Source organism: Erinaceus europaeus, chromosome 9, assembly GCF_950295315.1.
Source record: "Erinaceus europaeus chromosome 9, mEriEur2.1, whole genome shotgun sequence".
NCBI classification, from domain to species: domain Eukaryota; kingdom Metazoa; phylum Chordata; class Mammalia; order Eulipotyphla; family Erinaceidae; genus Erinaceus; species Erinaceus europaeus.
In genome coordinates this window covers 126,283,863-126,303,564 of record NC_080170.1, presented here as the reverse complement: position 1 = coordinate 126,303,564, position 19,702 = coordinate 126,283,863, and the positions used below count along the sequence as shown (strand labels likewise).

The following is a 19,702-nucleotide window of genomic DNA, read 5'->3' as shown; positions in this document are numbered from 1 at the left end:
AGAGATGTGCACCTGGCCGAGTGCGGGAGGGAGCGGTTAACTCAGGGAGAGATGTGCACCTGGCCGAGTGTGGGAGGGGGCAGTTACCTCAGGGAGAGATGTACACCTGGCCGAGTGCGGGAGGGAGCGGTTACCTCAGGAGTGTGGGAGGGAGCGGTTACCTCAGGGAGAGATGTGCACCTGGCCGAGTGTGGGAGGGGGCGGTTACCTCAGGGAGAGATGTGCACCTGGCCGAGTGCGGGAGGGGGCGGTTACCTCAGGGAGAGATGTGCACCTGGCCGAGTGCGGGAGGGAGCGGTTACCTCAGGGAGAGATGTGCACCTGGCCGAGTGAGTGCGGGAGGGAGCGGTTACCTCAGGGAGAGATGTGCACCTGGCCGAGTGAGTGCGGGAGGGAGCGGTTACCTCAGGGAGAGATGTGCACCTGGCCAAGTGTGGGAGGGGGCGGTTACCTCAGGGAGAGATGTGCACCTGGCCGAGTGTGGGAGGGGGCAGTTACCTCAGGGAGAGATGTGCACCTGGCCAAGTGTGGGAGGGGGCGGTTACCTCAGGAAGAGATGTGCACCTGGCCGAGTGTGGGAGGGAGCGGTTACCTCAGGAAGAGATGTGCACTTGGCCGAGTGCGGGAGGGAGCGGTTACCTCAGGGAGAGATGTGCACCTGGCCGAGTGCGGGAGGGAGCAGTTACCTCAGGAAGAGATGTGCACGGGAGCGGTTACCTCAGGAAGAGATGTGCACCTGGCTGAGTGTGGGAGGGAGCAGTTACCTCAGGGAGAGATGTGCACCTGGCCGAGTGCGGGAGGGAGCGGTTACCTCAGGAAGAGATGTGCACCTGGCCGAGTGCGGGAGCAGCAAAGACTGCTGTCTGGCCTCTGCTCCGAAGAGCTCTGTGAGAGACCCTCACGTGCTGTGCTTTAAAAGTGAGCCAATCACTCGTTTATTTTTTGGGGAAAAAACTCAACAGGACCAACTTCCAGCTTCTTTATTGACTGGCAGGGGAATGCAGGTGGTCAGGCCACAGTGGGCAGCTGATTGTCGGGGCTGGAAACTCCTCCTCCCCCAGAAGATGGGAACAAGCCCCACTATGGAGAGCACACCTGCAGAAGCTTGCTGGCCGCCTTGCCTGTCTCTGTGCACAGTGTTGTAGAGCCAGATGTTGCAGTGCGCGGGCCGCAGAGAAGAGAGAGAGAGGGTCCGGAGCGAAGAGGAAACACAAATCTTTATTCGCGCGGGCACCTCAGAGTTGGGTGTTAGAGAAGCAGGTTGGGCCGCGTGGAGGTAGAGAAAATGGCCGCCTCACGCAGTAACCTTTCCTGCGTCTGGACACCAGAGTGGAGCGCCGGCAAGAGAGCGAGGTGCGAAAACGCAGGGTTTTTATAGGAGCAGCTTTCTCGAGAATGGGAAGGGGGAGGAGTAACCAGAGCACTCCCGGATAGGATGATAACTCTCCTGAGAATGGGAGGGGGGGGAGTAACCAGAGCACTCCAGATATCGCGGGATATAGACAATGTCCTGAGGGCACAATATGGCTGAACAGGCACTCCGAGAATGTCCCAACTCTCCAGGGAACTAGCAGTAGCCTGAGGGGACAACATGGCAGATGTGACTGCATTGGCACAATTTCCCAGCAGCACAGCTCTTGGGCAGCCGTCCACACCTCCTCTGAGGGGAGCTTTGCCGTGAAAAGCAAACTTGAGGAAACTGATTCCCAGACCTCAAGCATGGAAAAAGTACCAATAGATACTAAATTCTGTCTCTGAAGAGAAGGTATATTAGTCCTTTGTTGTTTTTTGTTCTCAGAGGTCCTAAGTAAACAGTCTGGCCAGATACTACCCTGACCTTTTTTATTTTACTTTGTTTTTGAGAGAGATTCAGAAAGAGAGAGACACACACAGAGAGAAACACAGAGCACTGCTCAGCTCTGGCATGTGGTGTGGGGGATTGGACCTGGGACTTAGGAGCCTCAGGCATGAGAGTCTGTTTGCATAACCGTTATGCTATCTTCCCTGCCCCTACCCTGACCTTTTTATTCAGAGTTTCAAACACACTTGTCACTGAGGTTTAAGAAGCCTTATCCCTCCTACACTGTGGTTTTGTTAATTAATACTTTCTTAAATAAAAAAAAAATAATAAAAAAAGAAGCCTTATCCTGTAAGTAGCTTTTAATTTAAGCCATATCATAAGTCATGGGAATTAGAATAATGGAGAATACTCATCTGTAGCAACAGGAAATAAGATTGATAGTGAAATATTTTTTAAAACAATAGATCAGTATATACATAGTATTTAGAGGGGAAAAAAAGTAAATAGTAAAAGTAAGATCTAAAGTATTTTAAAGTCTTACCTTGGGGAGTAGGGGAAGCTATTTTCATTAGTATTGTAGTCTAAAATTTTTTGTGATCAATAGTAGGCGACAAGATTGTAAACTGACAGCATACAGCTCTGCACCACACCCACCACCAAAGTCCTGTGTTCCCACCCTTCCCAAAAGTAATCACTGGAGTTCTCACAAGTTTTAGAAACTTAAACTTAGAAGTCTTAGAAAGTTTTCTTCTTTCTGTTTTCTTTTTTCCCAAGTTCATGTGTATCAGATCTGTATATTCTATGTGTGAGTAAAACCACCTGGTAGTTGTCTCTCATCTCTTATTTCACAAAGCATCATCACCTCCAGCTCCATCCCCATGTTTGTAACACAGTAAGAGTGTAAGATGAATAAGCAGAAAGCAGAGTTCAGTAGTGGCAGCTAGGTGCCTAGGTAGGGGTGGGGAGTGGATCCCTGTGGGAGCTGGGCATCTCAGGGGTCCACTTGAGCTCCCCTGTACCCATACCTTTCCCTGCTGACATAAATAAATCTAGATTGAGTGAAGGTGTTTTGGGGGGGGTGGCGGGAGGGGGTGGACTTAGGTCCAGGGATTCCTCTTACTTGTTTCACGTTCTTCACTGGGGCTAGTGGGTAGTGAGACAGCTTGTCTCTTCCCTCCTCCCTGGGCTGCCACTGACAGTCAGAGTGGGTGGCTCTGCATCTAGAGTGTCCGACACCACCACCCCCTCCCACCACGCGGTCTTTAGACCTTGTTGGTTACGGAGTGAAGCCTCAGCCCCCACATGCAGTGTGTGAGAGCTATGTGGTTGAAGAGCTTGAGGGCCAAGAACTAGCCCCCCAGCTACATGTTCTAAGATTTCAAGGTCTGACTCCTCCAGTGGGAATCCTCTTCCCTCCGGTCTCATGTTCTTTCTGTGCTGTTCTAGGTGGCGCTGGTGTTTCCCAACAGCGACCCTGTGATGTTCATGGTTGCCTTTTACGGATGTCTCCTGGCAGAGCTGGTTCCAGTGCCGATAGAAGTGCCGTTAACAAGAAAGGTAGCAGACAGTCCAGACTGCGAACTGGGTCCCCGGGAGATGGCCACATCCTGGGCCCGATGGGACTTCATCTGAGGTTGATGCTTTGGTTCAGTGGCCTGTTTCCCTTCATTCTGGAAAGCATACTGTCAGGGGGTGTCAGGGGCCAGGGCTTGAGAGAACAGATATAGTTCATCTGCGGTTCCCCTTTCTGTGCCTCTTGGGGTGTGGGCAGGGGCTCTCAGACAGCTGCAGATACAGCTGTGACCTTGCCAGTCTGTCCTACATGGAGACAGCCAGTATCTCTTCCTCTGGTGAACAAAAACTGGACTTTTAAAAGTATATATTCTCCACCCCCACCTGCAGGGGAGCTTCACGAGTGCTGAAGCAGGGCTGCAGGTGTATCTCTCTTTCCCTCTCATTCTCCCCTTCTCAATTTCTGGCTGTCTTTGTCCAATAAATAAGTAAAGATAATAATCATTTTAAATTGAAAAAAGTATATATTCTACTTACTTATCTATTTGGGTAGAACCAGAGAGAAAATGAGAGGGAAGAGGGGGACTGAGAAGAAGAGAGACAGACACCTGCAGAACTGCTTCACCACTTGTGGAGACTGGGAACCTGAGCCCAAGTCCTCATGGGCTGGCTGGAGCGTGTATACACTGCAGGTGGGGCTCTAGCTCAGGCCTGGCACAGGGAAGTGCACGGCCTACTGGGTGTACCATCTCCCAGCCCAACACTCACACAGGCACTCACCCAAGGCAGGGAAATGACAGAGAATGCTGCTTGTCTGAAATACATGCTGGTTACTCCTCGAATGTCATTTGCTTCAACTATTAAATTACTGTTATTTATCCCTAAAATGTAACAGCTACCTAGATATCCTGAAGCCTCCTACATTAGTCTTCTGTCAATAATAAATTGCTAGTGTGCAACTGAACAGAAGTGCAAGAGAATGTGCATCTTATCTATTCAGAACTGTTACTGACAAATGTTAGTGTATCACATAAGTTTATTGTCTCCCTTCCCCAAAAGAAATTAGGGCAGGGGAAGTAACTTAATGTTCTGCAAAAAATACTTCCATGCCTGAGACTCCAAAGTCTCAGATTCAATCCCCAGCACCACTAAAAGTCAGAACTCAGCAGTACTCTGGAAATAAATAAATAAATAAACAGATAAATAAATGAATACTATTTAAAATGACATAGTCTTGATAAAAAGTTGACAAAACATCAGTGTTTAGCTCTGAGGCTTTCTCTTTTTTAAATATTTTTTATTATTTGACACAACAGAGAAAAATTGAAAAGGGAGGGGAGGAGGAGATAGAGAGGAAAGAGACAGAGAGACACCTGCAGCCCTGCTTCATCACTCGTGAAGCTTTCCCCCTGCACGTGGGGACTGGGGACTTGAACCTGGATCATTGTGCACTATAATGTGTGCGCTTAACCAGGTGCACAATTGCCTGGCCCTCTTCTCTTTCCTTCTCTATCTCCCTCTCCCCTCTCAATTTCTGTCTCTATCCAATAATAAACAAACAAACAAATAATAAAAGAAGGTTTAAAAAGTAAGTAAATAAAATCGACAAAATATTGTCAGCCACAAATACTCAGGAATCCCAAAAGCAAAGTTTTCTGAGAAAGCCAGTATATTTCAGGGCTGAGTGAGAGCTGACCCAGGAGAGTACACACTAACCCATGTATGAGGCCCTGCACTGTGTTACACACACACACACACACTCTCTCTCCCTGCCAGGAGCAATGGAATTGATTGATTGTGAAGGCACCCAGCCCCTGCAATAATTCTGGTGAGAGTTTTTTTAAAAAGTTCTCATCATAAGAAAATACATTTGTAACTGTATGGTGATAGATGTGGACTAGAATTTTTTTATTTCCATCAGGGATATTGCTGGGGCTCAGTGCCAGCACCATAAATCCACAGTTCCCAGTGGCCATTTTTTTCTCCCTCCCTCCCTTTTCCTTCCCTCCTTCCTTCCTTCCTTCCTTCCTTTTTGAATTGGACAAGAGAAATTGAGATGGCAGGGGAGTGGGAAAGGGAGACAGAAAGACACCTGCAACACACCTGCGTCACTACTCATAAAGCGTACCCCTGCAGGTGGGGAGTGGGGGCTCAAACCCAGATCTTTGTGCACGGTAGTGTATGTGTTTGAGTGGTTGCATCACTGCCCTGCTCCTTAGATTTATTTTATTTTTTATTACTATTGTTATTATTATTAGCAGCACACTGTTCAGCTCTGGCTTATGGTGGTGCAGGGGACTGAACCTGGGACTTCGGAGCCTCAGGCACGAGAGTCTGTTTGCATAACCATTATGCGATCTACCCTCCGCCCCTTAGATTTATTTATTTATTTATTTATTTATTTTTTATTTATAGAAAGGCAACACTGACAAATAGGATAAGAGGGGTACAACTCCACACAGTTCCCACCACCAGAACTCTGTGTCCCATCCCCTCCCCTGACAGCTTTCCTATTCTTTATCCCTCTGGGAGTATGGACCCAGGGGCATTGTGGGATGCAGAAGGTGGAAGGTCTGGCTTCTGTCATTGCTTCCCCGATGGACATGGGTGTTGACAGGTGGATCCATACTCCCAGCCTGCCTCTCTCTTTCCCTAGTGGGGCAGGGCTCTGGGGAAGCGGGGCTCCAGGACACATGGGTGGGGTCGTCTGCCCAGGGAAGTCTGGTTGGCATCATGATGGCATCTGGAACCTGGTGGCTGAAAGAAGAGTTAATATATAAAGGCAAACAAATTTTTGACTATTTTTAAAATTGTTGATTTATTTTTAAAAGTGCTATAGGTATCTCTCTGTCCCTCTTGAGCTCTTTCCTCTTAACTTCTCCCTGTCTCTGTCCAAACTGGGGGGGGGGGGGGAGGCTGTCACTGATCCCTAGTGGTAACCCTGGTCGCAATAAAAATAATTGTAGAAAATGTCTGTTTCCATGAAAAAAAAACAAAGAAGTTCATTTATTTCAGGCCTTTCCACATTCATCTGTAAATTTCAGACATGATTCAAGTAGAAATCACAAAGCTATTTTAATTAAAATTCTACTAAATGTCATTTGTAGTCCATTACCCAGAATTTCATATTTCATTGAAAATACTTAGAATTTGAAAATAGTTGTTTCCTTGAAAATGTAGTGTATTCTTGTGGAGTGAGGCTGAGCTTGTCTTGAAGCTTCTTGAGAGTTGACAGGATCGTTGTTGCCTCTCTGCCTCCTCAGGATGCCGGCAGCCAGCAGGTGGGGTTTCTGCTGGGCAGCTGTGGCGTCACCCTGGCACTGACCACGGATGCCTGTCAGAAGGGCCTGCCCAAGGCCCAGACTGGAGAGGTGGCGACTTTCAAAGGTGGGCGCACAGGCCGAGGGGCTGGTGTTTGCCAGTCCTGCCGCCTGTCTGGGCTGCTGTCCAGTGCGGTGGCCTCAGACACATGTCACTTACCTACGCTGGGACCAGGGCTCCTCTCTGGGCTCGGTGGGTGGTGGCTGTGTCTTGGAGGGGGGCAGGGGACACTCACCAGCCTGTCCTGTCTGCCCTCACAGGCTGGCCCCCCCTCGTGTGGCTGGTGATTGACGGGAAGCACCTGGCCAAGCCCCCCAAGGACTGGCACCCCTTGACCAAGGACATTGGGTCGGGGACGGCCTACATTGAGGTACTGACCTCCCAGATGAAAGCATGATGAGCTGCCGCCGAGACCTCTTCATGGCTCCTGTGGTGTGGCTCTCCCCAAGTCTGTGCTTAGTGACTCCCTGGGGTGTGGACAGTTGAGGGGCTTATGGACGGGGTCCCCTTCAGTCAGATGAGGGACGCAGCCCAGTGGGTGGTTCCTGAGGGAGGTGCCTGAGCCTGTTGTGAACTCTGCGGAGCCCCGAGCATCATGGACTGCTTCTGTTCTTGACGCCCTTCAGTATAAAACCAGCAAGGAAGGCAGCACGGTGGGGGTCACCGTGTCCCACGCGTCTCTGCTGGCACAGTGCAGCGCTCTGACTCAGGCCTGTGGCTACTCGGAAGGTAAGGACCCGCGCTGGCCTCTCCTCTGCCAGCTTCCTGGCATGGAGGCCTCTGGACTAGTGCAGCCCAGTGCCACTTCCCCCGGCCCTTTTCACAGACTCACACACGAGGTTCATACACACGCACACGCAAGCACGCACGCACGCGCACACACACCCACTCACGTGCCCGTCTGCTAGCAGGCTGTTTCAACCAGTGCCACTGCTGGGCTTCATGCTGTGAGTTTTGAAAATGGAAATTGTTGGGGGACATTTTCCTGTGGCTGGTCTTGACTGAAAACAAGGACTTAGGTTCAGACCCACAGTCCCCACCTGCAGGGGGGAAGCTTCACAAGTTGGGAAGCAGGTCTACAGGTGTCTCTCGTCCTCTTTATCTCTCCTCTCTCCCTCTCAGTTTCTTTCTGTTGCTATTCAATAATAAAAAATAAATGAAAAGGAAATCTTAAAAATCAAGGCAGTGTGCCTGCAGGGGCCGTGTGCATTCTGCTTCTGGGTGCTGTCCTGGTGAAGCTGTTAGCGGCCTGGCACACACTGTTAGCTCAGAAACTCCATGAGCAGTGCCCACCTGTCCCTCACACTGGGTTACTGAGACTGGGCGGGAAGAGATCATCAGCTGAGCTCGAGGGCTGGGGGCTGGGGAGTGGCACAGCAGATACCGTGTTGGACTTTCAGGCATGAGGCCCTGAGTCGGGTCCCTGACATCCCATGTGCAGGACTGACGCTGTGGTTCTCTCCCTCGTTAATCAGCAAAGCTAAGTATCTAAGAGGGGCTTGTAGATGCAGCCAAAGGTTTCAGTGGACTTCGTTTGGGAAAGGATTACAGGTATTTCAAGGGTTTAAGTCGTCTCTAAGAATCAGTCCTGCCAGGTCCAGTTGCCATGTGTCTCCTGTGACTCAGACCTCAGTGGCTAGGTGCCCAGTGTCCACATGAGTCCCCAGTCTGGCCCCTTCTGACCATCTGTGGGTCCTCATGGGGTGATGACACAAGAGCTTTGCAGGTGCAGAGAGAAGCCTCATCATGAAGAAGGGGAAGGGGAGATGGAGTAAGGATACAGAGAGGAGGGGTGTGGTGTGAGGAAGGGGATGGAGTAAGGATACAGAGAGGAGGGGTGTGGTGTGAGGAAGGGGATGGGGTAAGGATACAGAGAGGAGGGGTGTGGTGTGAGGAAGGGGAGATGGAGTAAGGATACAGAGAGGAGGGGTGTGGTGTGAGGAAGGGGGGATGGAGTAAGGATACAGAGAGGAGGGGTGTGGTGTGAGGAAGGGGATGGAGTAAGGATACAGAGAGGAGGGGTGTGGTGTGAGGAAGGGGATGGAGTAAGGATCAGAGAAGAGGGGTGTGGTGTGAGGAAGGGATGGAGTAAGGATACAGAGAGGAGGTGTGTGGTGTGAGGAAGGGGATGGAGTAAGGATACAGAGAGGAGGGGTGTGGTGTGAGGAAGGGGGGATGGAGTAAGGATACAGAGAGGAGGGGTGTGGTGTGAGGAAGGGGGGATGGAGTAAGGATACAGAGAGGAGGGGTGTGGTGTGAGGAAGGGGGGATGGAGTAAGGATACAGAGAGGAGGGGTGTGGTGTGAGGAAGAGATGGAGTAAGGATACAGAGAGGAGGTGTGTGGTGTGAGGAAGGGGATGGAGTAAGGATACAGAGAGGAGGGGTGTGGTGTGAGGAAGGGATGGAGTAAGGATACAGAGAGGAGGGGTGTGGTGTGAGGAAGGCGATGGAGTAAGGATACAGAGAGGAGGGGTGTGGTGTGAGGAAGGGGGGATGGAGTAAGGATACAGAGAGGAGGGGTGTGGTGTGAGGAAGGCGATGGAGTAAGGATACAGAGAGGAGGGGTGTGGTGTGAGGAAGGCGATGGAGTAAGGATACAGAGAGGAGGGGTGTGGTGTGAGGAAGGGGATGGGGTAAGGATACAGAGAGGAGGGGTGTGGTGTGAGGAAGAGATGGAGTAAGGATACAGAGAGGAGGGGTGTGGTGTGAGGAAGGGATGGAGTAAGGATACAGAGAGGAGGGGTGTGGTGTGAGGAAGGGATGGAGTAAGGATACAGAGAGGAGGGGTGTGGTGTGAGGAAGGGGATGGAGTAAGGATACAGAGAGGAGGTGTGTGGTGTGAGGAAGGGGGGATGGAGTAAGGATAGAGAGGAGGGGTGTGGTGTGAGGAAGGGGATGGAGTAAGGATACAGAGAGGAGGGGTGTGGTGTGAGGAAGGGGATGGAGTAAGGATACAGAGAGGAGGTGTGTGGTGTGAGGAAGGGATGGGGTAAGGATACAGAGAGGAGGGGTGTGGTGTGAGGAAGGGGATGGGGTAAGGATACAGAGAGGAGGGGTGTGGTGTGAGGAAGGGATGGAGTAAGGATACAGAGAGGAGGGGTGTGGTGTGAGGAAGGGGATGGGGTAAGGATACAGAGAGGAGGGGTGTGGTGTGAGGAAGTGGATGGAGTAAGGATACAGAGAGTAGGGGTGTGGTGTGAGGAACGGGATGGAGTAAGGATACAGAGAGGAGGGGTGTGGTGTGAGGAAGGGTATGGGGTAAAGATACAGAGAGGAGGGGTGTGGTGTGAGGAAGGGGGGATGGAGTAAGGATACAGAGAGGAGGGGTGTGTGAGGGAGGGGGGATGGAGTAAGGATACAGAGAGGAGGGGTGTGGTGTGAGGAAGGGGGGATGAAGTAAGGATACAGAGAGGAGGGGTGTGGTGTGAGGGAGGGGGGATGGAGTAAGGATACAGAGAGGAGGGGTGTGGTGTGAGGGAGGGGGGATGGAGTAAGGATACAGAGAGGAGGGGTGTGGTGTGAGGAAGGGGATGGAGTAAGGATACAGAGAGGAGGGGTGTGGTGTGAGGAAGGGGATGAAGTAAGGATACAGACAGGAGGGGTGTGGTGTGAGGAAGGGGATGGGGTAAGGATACAGAGAGGAGGGGTGTGGTGTGAGGAAGGGATGGAGTAAGGATACAGAGAGGAGGGGTGTGGAGTGAGGAAGGGATGGGGTAAGGGTACAGAGAGGAGGTGTGTGGTGTGAGGAAGGGATGGAGTAAGGATACAGAGAGGAGGGGTGTGGTGTGAGGAAGGGGGATGGAGTAAGGATACAGAGAGGAGGGGTGTGGTGTGAGGAAGGGTATGGGGTAAGGATACAGAGAGGAGGGGTGTGGTGTGAGGAAGGGGATGGGGTAAGGATACAGAGAGGAGGGGTGTGGTGTGAGGAAGGGGATGGGGTAAGGATACAGAGAGGAGGGGTGTGGTGTGAGGAAGGGATGGAGTAAGGATACAGAGAGGAGGGGTGTGGTGTGAGGAAGGGGGGATGGGGTAAGGATACAGAGAGGAGGGGTGTGGTGTGAGGAAGGGGATGGAGTAAGGATACAGAGAGGAGGGGTGTGGTGTGAGGAAGGGGATGGAGTAAGGATACAGAGAGGAGGTGTGTGGTGTGAGGAAGGGATGGAGTAAGGATACAGAGAGGAGGGGTGTGGTGTGAGGAAGGGGGGATGGAGTAAGGATACAGAGAGGAGGGGTGTGGTGTGAGGAAGGGGAGATGGAGTAAGGATACAGAGAGGAGGGGTGTGGTGTGAGGAAGGGGGGATGGGGTAAGGATACAGAGAGGAGGGGTGTGGTGTGAGGAAGGGGGGATGGGGTAAGGATACAGAGAGGAGGGGTGTGGTGTGAGGAAGGGGATGGGGTAAGGATACAGAGAGGAGGGGTGTGGTGTGAGGAAGGGGATGGAGTAAGGATACAGAGAGGAGGGGTTTGTTGTGAGGAAGGGGGGATGGAGTAAGGATACAGAGAGGAGGGGTGTGGTGTGAGGAAGGGGGGATGGAGTAAGGATACAGAGAGGAGGGGTGTGGTGTGAGGAAGGGGAGATGGAGTAAGGATACAGAGAGGAGGGGTGTGGTGTGAGGAAGGGATGGAGTAAGGATACAGAGAGGAGGGGTGTGGTGTGAGGAAGGGATGGAGTAAGGATACAGAGAGGAGGGGTGTGGTGTGAGCAAGGGATGGAGTAAGGATACAGAGAGGAGGGGTGTGGTGTGAGGAAGGGGATGGGGTAAGGATACAGAGAGGAAGGGTGTGGTGTGAGGAAGGGGGGATGGAGTAAGGATACAGAGAGGAGGGGTGTGGTGTGAGGAAGGGGGGATGGAGTAAGGATACAGAGAGGAGGTGTGTGGTGTGAGGAAGGGGGATGGAGTAAGGATACAGAGAGGAGGGGTGTGGTGTGAGGAAGGGGATGGAGTAAGGATACAGAGAGGAGGGGTGTGGTGTGAGGAAGGGGATGGAGTAAGGATACAGAGAGGAGGGGTGTGGTGTGAGGAAGGGGGGATGGAGTAAGGATACAGAGAGGAGGGGTGTGGTGTGAGGAAGGGGATGGGGTAAGGATACAGAGAGGAGGGGTGTGGTGTGAGGAAGGGGGGATGGAGTAAGGATACAGAGAGGAGGTGTGTGGTGTGAGGAAGGGGATGGAGTAAGGATACAGAGAGGAGGGGTGTGGTGTGAGGAAGGGGGGATGGAGTAAGGATACAGAGAGGAGGGGTGTGGTGTGAGGAAGGGGATGGAGTAAGGATACAGAGAGGAGGGGTGTGGTGTGAGGAAGGGGGGATGGAGTAAGGATACAGAGAGGAGGGGTGTGGTGTGAGGAAGGGGATGGGGTAAGGATACAGAGAGGAGGGGTGTGGTGTGAGGAAGGGGGGATGGAGTAAGGATACGGAGAGGAGGGGTGTGGTGTGAGGAAGGGGGGATGGAGTAAGGATACAGAGAGGAGGGGTGTGGTGTGAGGAAGGGGATGGGGTAAGGATACAGAGAGGAGGGGTGTGGTGTGAGGAAGGGGATGGGGTAAGGATACAGAGAGGAGGGGTGTGGTGTGAGGAAGGGGATGGAGTAAGGATACAGAGAGGAGGGGTGTGGTGTGAGGAAGGGATGGAGTAAGGATACAGAGAGGAGGGGTGTGGTGTGAGGAAGGGGATGGAGTAAGGATACAGAGAGGAGGGGTGTGGTGTGAGGAAGGGGGGATGGAGTAAGGATACAGAGGAGGGGTGTGGTGTGAGGAAGGGGATGGAGTAAGGATACAGAGAGGAGGGGTGTGGTGTGAGGAAGGGATGGAGTAAGGATACAGAGAGGAGGGGTGTGGTGTGAGGAAGGGGATGGAGTAAGGATACAGAGAGGAGGGGTGTGGTGTGAGGAAGGGGATGGGGTAAGGATACAGAGAGGAGGGGTGTGGTGTGAGGAAGGGGGGATGGAGTAAGGATACAGAGGAGGGGTGTGGGGTAGAAGGGGGGATGGAGTAAGTGTTGTTGTTGTGGTCAGGTGTCAGGCTGCACCACGGAGAAGAGAGAGGAGGTCCGGAGCAAGTGGGTACACAAATCTTTATTATAGGATGGGGGGGTGGCTCAGCCACGTGGAGTCAGCCAACAATGGCCGTCCCCACTACCTCACCATGGGGCGAGAGAAGGAGGAGAATGCTGAGAGAGAGCGAGGGGGGGTTAGGGGGCTTTTTATTGGCCACAACCAGGGGTGACGTGTGGGGCCAGGATTGGTTGAAGGGGGCACTGCTAGGATTTCGCGAGGCGTAGTAAAACCTGGGGGCGGAACTGCATCAGAATAACTCCTCAGCGTCATCTCCTCCTTTCCCTTTATATCTAAATGGACACAGTAAAGAAAAATGGAATGGAGCAGGCTTAAATGTTTTTAAGGAATGCTGTGCTCAGGTGGGAAGATGTAGGACTTTCTGTGGAGGAGGGAAGGCTGAAATGGCTGCCAACCTTGTGAGATTTATGTGTCCCCCTGTGCTCAACCTCTCTTTAGAGAGGGAGACTTACCTGGAGAGACTCATCTCATAGGTTTAAGTGCAGCCTGCTCAACCATCTCTTCACAATATCTCTACATCTCTTCTATCTTTCTATCTAGTAATTGCATAAGATGTACAAAGTCTGTAAAAGACTATCATGGAGCAGAAACCTTTTGGGCATAAGCCTAAATGATATAACAAAACAGGAAGGGACAAGTAGGGGAGTAGTAAAAGCCAGTGTGGTGTGAAGGGAAGGATTGGTGTGTAAAGGAACATTCCCTGCTTGGGGTGGGGGAAGGGCAAGGGTACATAATGAGGGGGAGGCGGGAGGCATGACCCACCAAACAGAGGGGCTATTTGGCATTGTATAGTCCTCAAGGCAACAGTCTGTAAAAGTCTATGAATCACTCAGGATCAGTCTATAAAAAACTAGCAGCGTGAAGGGAAATAAGCTGCTTTAAAATTGTGTAAAATGTATATAGGGTTTGCCAGCAAGTCCGATACAAGTCTCAGTCCAAAGTAGATGGCTAGGGGAAGAATTGGCAGGGGATGCAACGCTGCATGAGGGAGGTCAGCCACTGGAATTGAGGGAGGTCAGCCGCTGGAATTCTGCTTTCTGTAGATAGCCAGCTGGAACCGCCAACACGTGACAGGCAGGTCAGAAGCAGGAACGGCGAGCAGGCATTAAGAAAGTTGTGTCCTTGGAGTCTGTGTGTCAGGTTCTTCAGATCGCGTTGAGTGACATCTAGGGTTTCGGGGGGTGTGCCACTGTAGTCGTGCCATCTAGTGGGTGACGTCTGGGTGTGCAGGGGTTCAGATGGTTTTTCCGGGATTCCTGTGAAAGAAACACTAACAATCTGCTTCTCGTGGTTAATTTGATCTTGTAACAAGTTAGAGGTTTATTATACTTGATGCCTCGATGATTATAATTGGTTTAAATATCTTTATGATTTTATTTAAAGGTCGTCTAATGTGACCTCCTGTAGCAGTCTCTACAGCAGGATCTTGAGACCAAATTTATTTAAAATATGTATTTTAAACAGACTCAGATTGCTTAGAGAGTTAACGCATATTTGTGACAATGATTTTAACGTTTACAGTGCCAGATTGATGCCAGATCTGTTGTGGATTAATTTCCACAAGATAGTTTACAGGGCACTTTTGGGGGCCCTCCAAAGGTTTTCTGTATATAAAATTTATATATTTTAGTTTTGGGAATGTATAGTCACGTTAAACATTTAGACTTTTACCTTAAATAGTTACCTTAGCAAATTAAATTTTATCTTGTCTGGTAATAATGTAGCCGTAGGGTTACACTTTTGACCACTAAGTTAGTGTTACCAAACTTGAGACATACCCATAAACATTTAGTTATATAACACACTGGAGGAAAAAGCAATTGTTATAAAAACATATCATTTTAAAAACAAATTTATATCTGTCATTAGTCACACAGTTTAAGACTAAATACTTACATGTATACCAAAACTATATATAAAAATCAAAAGAGGGAGAAAATAAAAAATTTTGGAATGTTTCTGGATGTCTCCAGAAACTTTGGCTGCGTCCAGCATTTTTATATAAAGCCAATTACCTTTTAGAGTACTCCGAGCAGATGGGTTATGCAAAAAAATTTTTGTCATTCAACACACTCACTCACAAAACACAACTGGCCAGTTATAACATAAGACATTCAGGGAAGGGGTAGGAGAGAGGTCTCTGTGAGCCAGATTTTGTAGGTTCTGCCATGTCGTATTACGGGTCCTGGGATGTATCCTGCATCTGGTCCTCTTGTAGTATTTCTTGTTCTTCAGGGATAACAGCACCATCCTGTGGGTATTGTCAGACATGGCAGGCAGGAACCCAGACAGGTTTAGAGAAATTTTGAGGGAAAACGCATGCGAAACCCCTTCCCATGGTCAATAGTGGGTCAGGCCCTTTCCAAATTTTGTCAAGTGGGTTTCTCCATTTGACCTTAATGGATGGGAGGGTAGATGGTGTTTGCCAGTGAAGAATAATAGGGGGTAAGTCCGAGTTATTGTAAATATTAAAGAGATTTAACATAGTTAAGGCTTTTGCTAGCTGGATATTGGGGGGATACATTCCTCCATTATCTTTATTTAATTGAGCCTTAAGGGTTTGATGGGCCCTCTCGACAATGCCTTGTCCCTGTGGATTATAGGGAATACCTATGGTATGAGTAATGTTCCAGAGGGAACAAAAAATGTTTAAATTGTTTGCTGGTAAATGCCGGTCCACGGTCAGTTTTCAGTTGAAGAGGTAAGCCCATGACAGCAAAACAGGAGAGCATATGGCTTATAAGCTTTTTAGAGCTTTCTCCTGTCTGAGCTTTTGCCCACATAAATTTAGAAAAGGTATCAATTGAGACAAACACATATTTTTGTTTGCCAAAGTTTGGTATGTGGGTGACATCAATTTGCCAAATAGCATTAGCTTTTAAACCTCAGGGGTTAACCCCAAGGGTCTGGATAGCAGGTGTCTTTATGAGACTTGCACAAGAAGAGCATGTAGCGAGGATATGTTTTAACTGTGGTACAGGAACATCAGGAAATCGAGCTCGAAGGCCTTTAAGATTAACATGGGTTAGGGAATGAATGTCAGCAGGATCAGAGACAGAGACTGGGAAAGTTCCTGTGGAGGCAAGGCGGTCAACTGCAGCATTCCCTTCGGACAGGGAACCAGGAAGAGGGCTGTGGGAACGAAGGTGCTGAATATACAGTGGTTGGGTTCGAGAAGAGCGCATAGAGGCGATTTGAATCAAGAGAGAGGAAAGTGGGTTGTCATCAGTTTTCACATAAGAACGAGCAAGCCATGAAAGTAAGTTAACAGTATACACACTGTCAGAAAAAAGGTTGAAGGATTCCGGTACAGCTTTTAATGCAAGTAAAATAGCATAAAGTTCTTTGTACTGAGGCTAATTCTCAGGAAGCTCAGTAAAGAGAGGTTTAGGAGATTGTCTGGGTAATATATAAGGGCAGCAGCTCACTTTTTTCCGCCATCAGTAAAGATTGTAGGAGCAGAGGGGATGGAATCTCGAGAGAAAAGTTTAGGTGCTAGTAGAGGCAGAAGAGGTAAAGAAGCTATCAATTTATTAGAAGGAAAATGGTTATCTATTTGTCCTGGAAACCCCACGAAGCTTATGGCAAAGCAGGAATGATGCGTATGAGCCACTCTGTATCTGTGAGAGAAAAGGGCAGAATAATTAAATCCGGTTCTTTCCCTAAGACCTGCACAGACCTATTTCTCCCTTGGCGAACCATGTATGCTAACGCGTCTATCTCAGTGAGGAGTCTTGGAGCTCCTCCTACTGGCGTGTGAAGCCATTCGAGAACCCCATGGTCTTGCCACAGTGCCCCTACTACTGTGGGGGTGGCGTTGAAGATTAGAAGGTTTACCGGAGAGGAGGGGGAGAATCGAACAAGGTGCATGTCCTGGAGGGCCTGGTTAACCTTTTCCAGTGCCGAGGTGGCCTCGGGAGTTAACTTACGTTTTGAGGAGGGCTGTTTGTTTCCTTTTAACAGGTCAAACAGTGGTTGGAGGCAGTTTGTAGGCAGATAGAGATACTGCCTAAGCCAATTTAAATTTCCTAGAAAAACTTTGTAAAGAAGCAAGAGTAAGGTTAGAAGGAAAGGTAACATTAGGTTTTAAGGGATGAATTTGCGTTAGAGAAATCTCTGAACCTAGGAAAGATATTGGAGGAATTAGCTGTATCTTCTCAGGGGCTACATTAAGGCCGCTTTTCTTTAATGCAGGAATAAGAAAATCACGTAGGGCATAGAGATCTGTATCTGATTTTCCCCATATTAATATGTCATCTGTATAATGAAAAACTTTAAGGCCCTTAGGAATATATGGGACAAGGGCAGATTTAACAGCCTCCTGACAAATAGTAGGACTATTGGCCATACCCTGGGGTAGCACCACCCATTCAAATCTATCAGCAGGGCTGGCATTATTAATAGAAGGAACAGACAAGGCAAAACATTTACAATCTTGTGGATGCAAGGGAATAGAGAAAAAACAATCTTGTATATCAATATCTATGATTGGAATTCCTGTGGGAATTGCAGAAGCAAGAGGCAAACCCCTTTGGGGGGAGCCCCAGACCTGCATGGTTTTATTTACTGCATGGAGATCTTGGAGGAGGCGCCATTTTCCCGAGCGCTTTTTAATCCCAAAGACAGGAGTATTCCATGGGCTTCGAGAATGACGAATGTGTCCCAAGGACAACTGCTCTCGGACGAGCTCTTTTAAAATTTCTAGTTTATCCCTAGGCAGAGGCCACTGTTCCACCCAGACAGGCTCATTAGAAAGCCAGCTTAAGCAGGGTGTTTGGCTACGAACAGTGGCATTTAGCATTGGGGGTGCTGATTAGATCTGGTCTCGCGGGAGCAGGTGTTACGCTCTGTAGAGGCATCTGTGGATATCCTGACATCAAGACATTCCAGAATATCCCTGCCCAGTAGGTTGGTGCTAATATCAGCTACCAAAGGGCGGAAGTGTCTGGTAGAACCTTCTGGGTCTTCCCACACGAGCGAGTCTCGTGTGTGAAATGATGGGGTCACCCCTCCTACTCCATGTATACTGGGTTCAGGGATAAGTTCCCAATCTTGGGGAACCTCTTCTTGCCTTAAAATCATCTTTTCTGCCCCCGTGTCAATCAAAAATTTAAAAGGAATATTGCCAATCTTTACTGTCATAGAAGGGTGACCGCATTCTAAAACAGGAGTGGTCCACAAAATCTCAGGCCCCGAATTTGTACCATTCAGGGGCATGCCATCTTTATGAAATTTGGACCAACAATCCCTGTGAAACCCTTTACGGCATCTGGGACACACCGTATGTGGCTTCTGGCTCCCTAACTGAAAGTGGGGTTGCTCTAACTGGAGGCGTGGTTGCAGCTTATCAGGACAAACCAATGTCCTCGGCAACTGCACTGAAAGCAGGCCCTGTTTTGATTACGTGGGGTAACTGCATAAACCTGTGTCGTAGCGGATGCCCCATAATTGCCTGATGTAAGTTCCTGTGTCTCTAAAATCCAATTATCTGGATGTAGGTGTTTAAGATTAAGGCATGCCTGATGGAATTGTGGTATCATGCCATTCCAGACAATAGAGCGCAGGAGTAGTGAGTGGATTCATCAGTGCCTTGGTGAAGAGAGTTAATGGGAACTGACGAATCTACATCGGGTGTGGTCACCCTTTCCCATGCTTGTGTTGTGCAGATGCGTACCTGTTCAAAATAACCGGTTGGAAACCTGGCTTCTGCCTGCTGAGCTCCAGATTCAAACGCTCCTGCTCCAAACAAAGCATCAAAATTCCATTCTACCTGTTTGTTACTATTTTCCTGCGATTGTCTAGAGCATTCATCACGGAAACATGCTGTCCACTGTAGGTAGAGGGGGTCTGGGAGTGCAGCACGAGCCAGGTCTTTCCAGTCCTGGGGGGTGTTAAGGTGCTGGTAAAAACTCCTTAAAACGGACTTAGTCCATGGCGTATGAATTCCGTCATCTCTGACCGCTTGTCTGAGTTCTCCGAGCTCTTTAGAGGTGTATGGCTGCCACGGCTGAGGGTTTTGTTTAGAGGGGGCCACGTTTACCGGGAAGGTGTGGATTTGGTTCGATGGCGCAGGAGAGGGAGCTACAGAAGTGGAAGGTGCTGTGGAAACTGCTGTAGTGGCCGCAGGGGAAACTAAACGCATATCTATGGGGACGGAGCTCTCTGGGTGGACTGCACATAGTTTAAGGTCCTTAAATGCTGAAAAAATATCCCTTAACTCTCGTATCTCAGCCACAAGGTCTCTTAATGATGACGTATCAGCAGGGGGCTGGGTCAGAGAAGCGGAAGCCTCAGGGGAAGCCAAAACCGGGGCAGTAGGACGAGGGGCTAGAGAACCGGAAGCATCAGGGGAAGCTGAAACCGGGCGGCAGGGGGCGGGGTCAGAGGAGGAGCTTCCGAACACGTGTCTGTGGGAACTGAAGTTTTGGGTGTAGCTGCTGATGGCTGAGGGCATCTAAGGCTTAAGCACATGTGCTTTAACTCTCGTATCTCAGCCTCAAGGTCACTTATCCTCATGGCAGACCACCTTGTACATATCTTGTTAGTGGCGATTATAATTATAAAAACCCACAGGGTAGTGAAAATAAAGTGTCTCTGAGCACGAGAACCTGTCTCAGGAGAGAAGGAGATAATGACTGGGACACCTCCTCATAAAACGAAAAAATTCCCATGGTGGAGGGAAACGCGGGGCCACAGAGGCGGGCGGATGCCACTTACCTGTGTCTGGGCGGCTTTTGGGGACCTCAGGCCGGGCCAGCCAGCGGGGCGTGGGTGCGGAACACGATGGGTGCCAGATGTTGTTGTTGTGGTCAGGTGTCAGGCTGCACCACGGAGAAGAGAGAGGAGGTCCGGAGCAAGTGGGTACACAAATCTTTATTATAGGATGGGGGTGGGGGTGGCTCAGGCCACGTGGAGTCAGCCAACAATGGCCGTCCCCACTACCTCACCACGGGGCGAGAGAAGGAGGAGAGTGCTGAGAGAGAGCGAGGGGGGGG

The 19,702-nt window shown here is 49.8% G+C and overlaps 1 protein-coding gene across 12 annotated transcripts in view; it reads left to right on the top strand.

Annotated features, from left to right (window-relative positions):
• Positions 1 to 19,702, top strand: part of DIP2A (disco interacting protein 2 homolog A) — a 129,416-nt gene that overhangs the window by 72,988 nt on the left and 36,726 nt on the right. For all 12 annotated transcript variants that reach the window (XR_009551720.1, XR_009551721.1, XM_060198837.1 and 9 more), the window contains 4 exons: positions 3,248 to 3,358; positions 6,577 to 6,700; positions 6,895 to 7,004; positions 7,261 to 7,363. Coding sequence is in view for 10 of the 12 variants with exons in the window: in XM_060198837.1 (XP_060054820.1) it covers positions 3,248 to 3,358; positions 6,577 to 6,700; positions 6,895 to 7,004; positions 7,261 to 7,363 (448 nt within the window). In the remaining 2 variants the exon portion in view is untranslated. The remainder of the gene's footprint in view (positions 1 to 3,247; positions 3,359 to 6,576; positions 6,701 to 6,894; positions 7,005 to 7,260; positions 7,364 to 19,702) is intronic.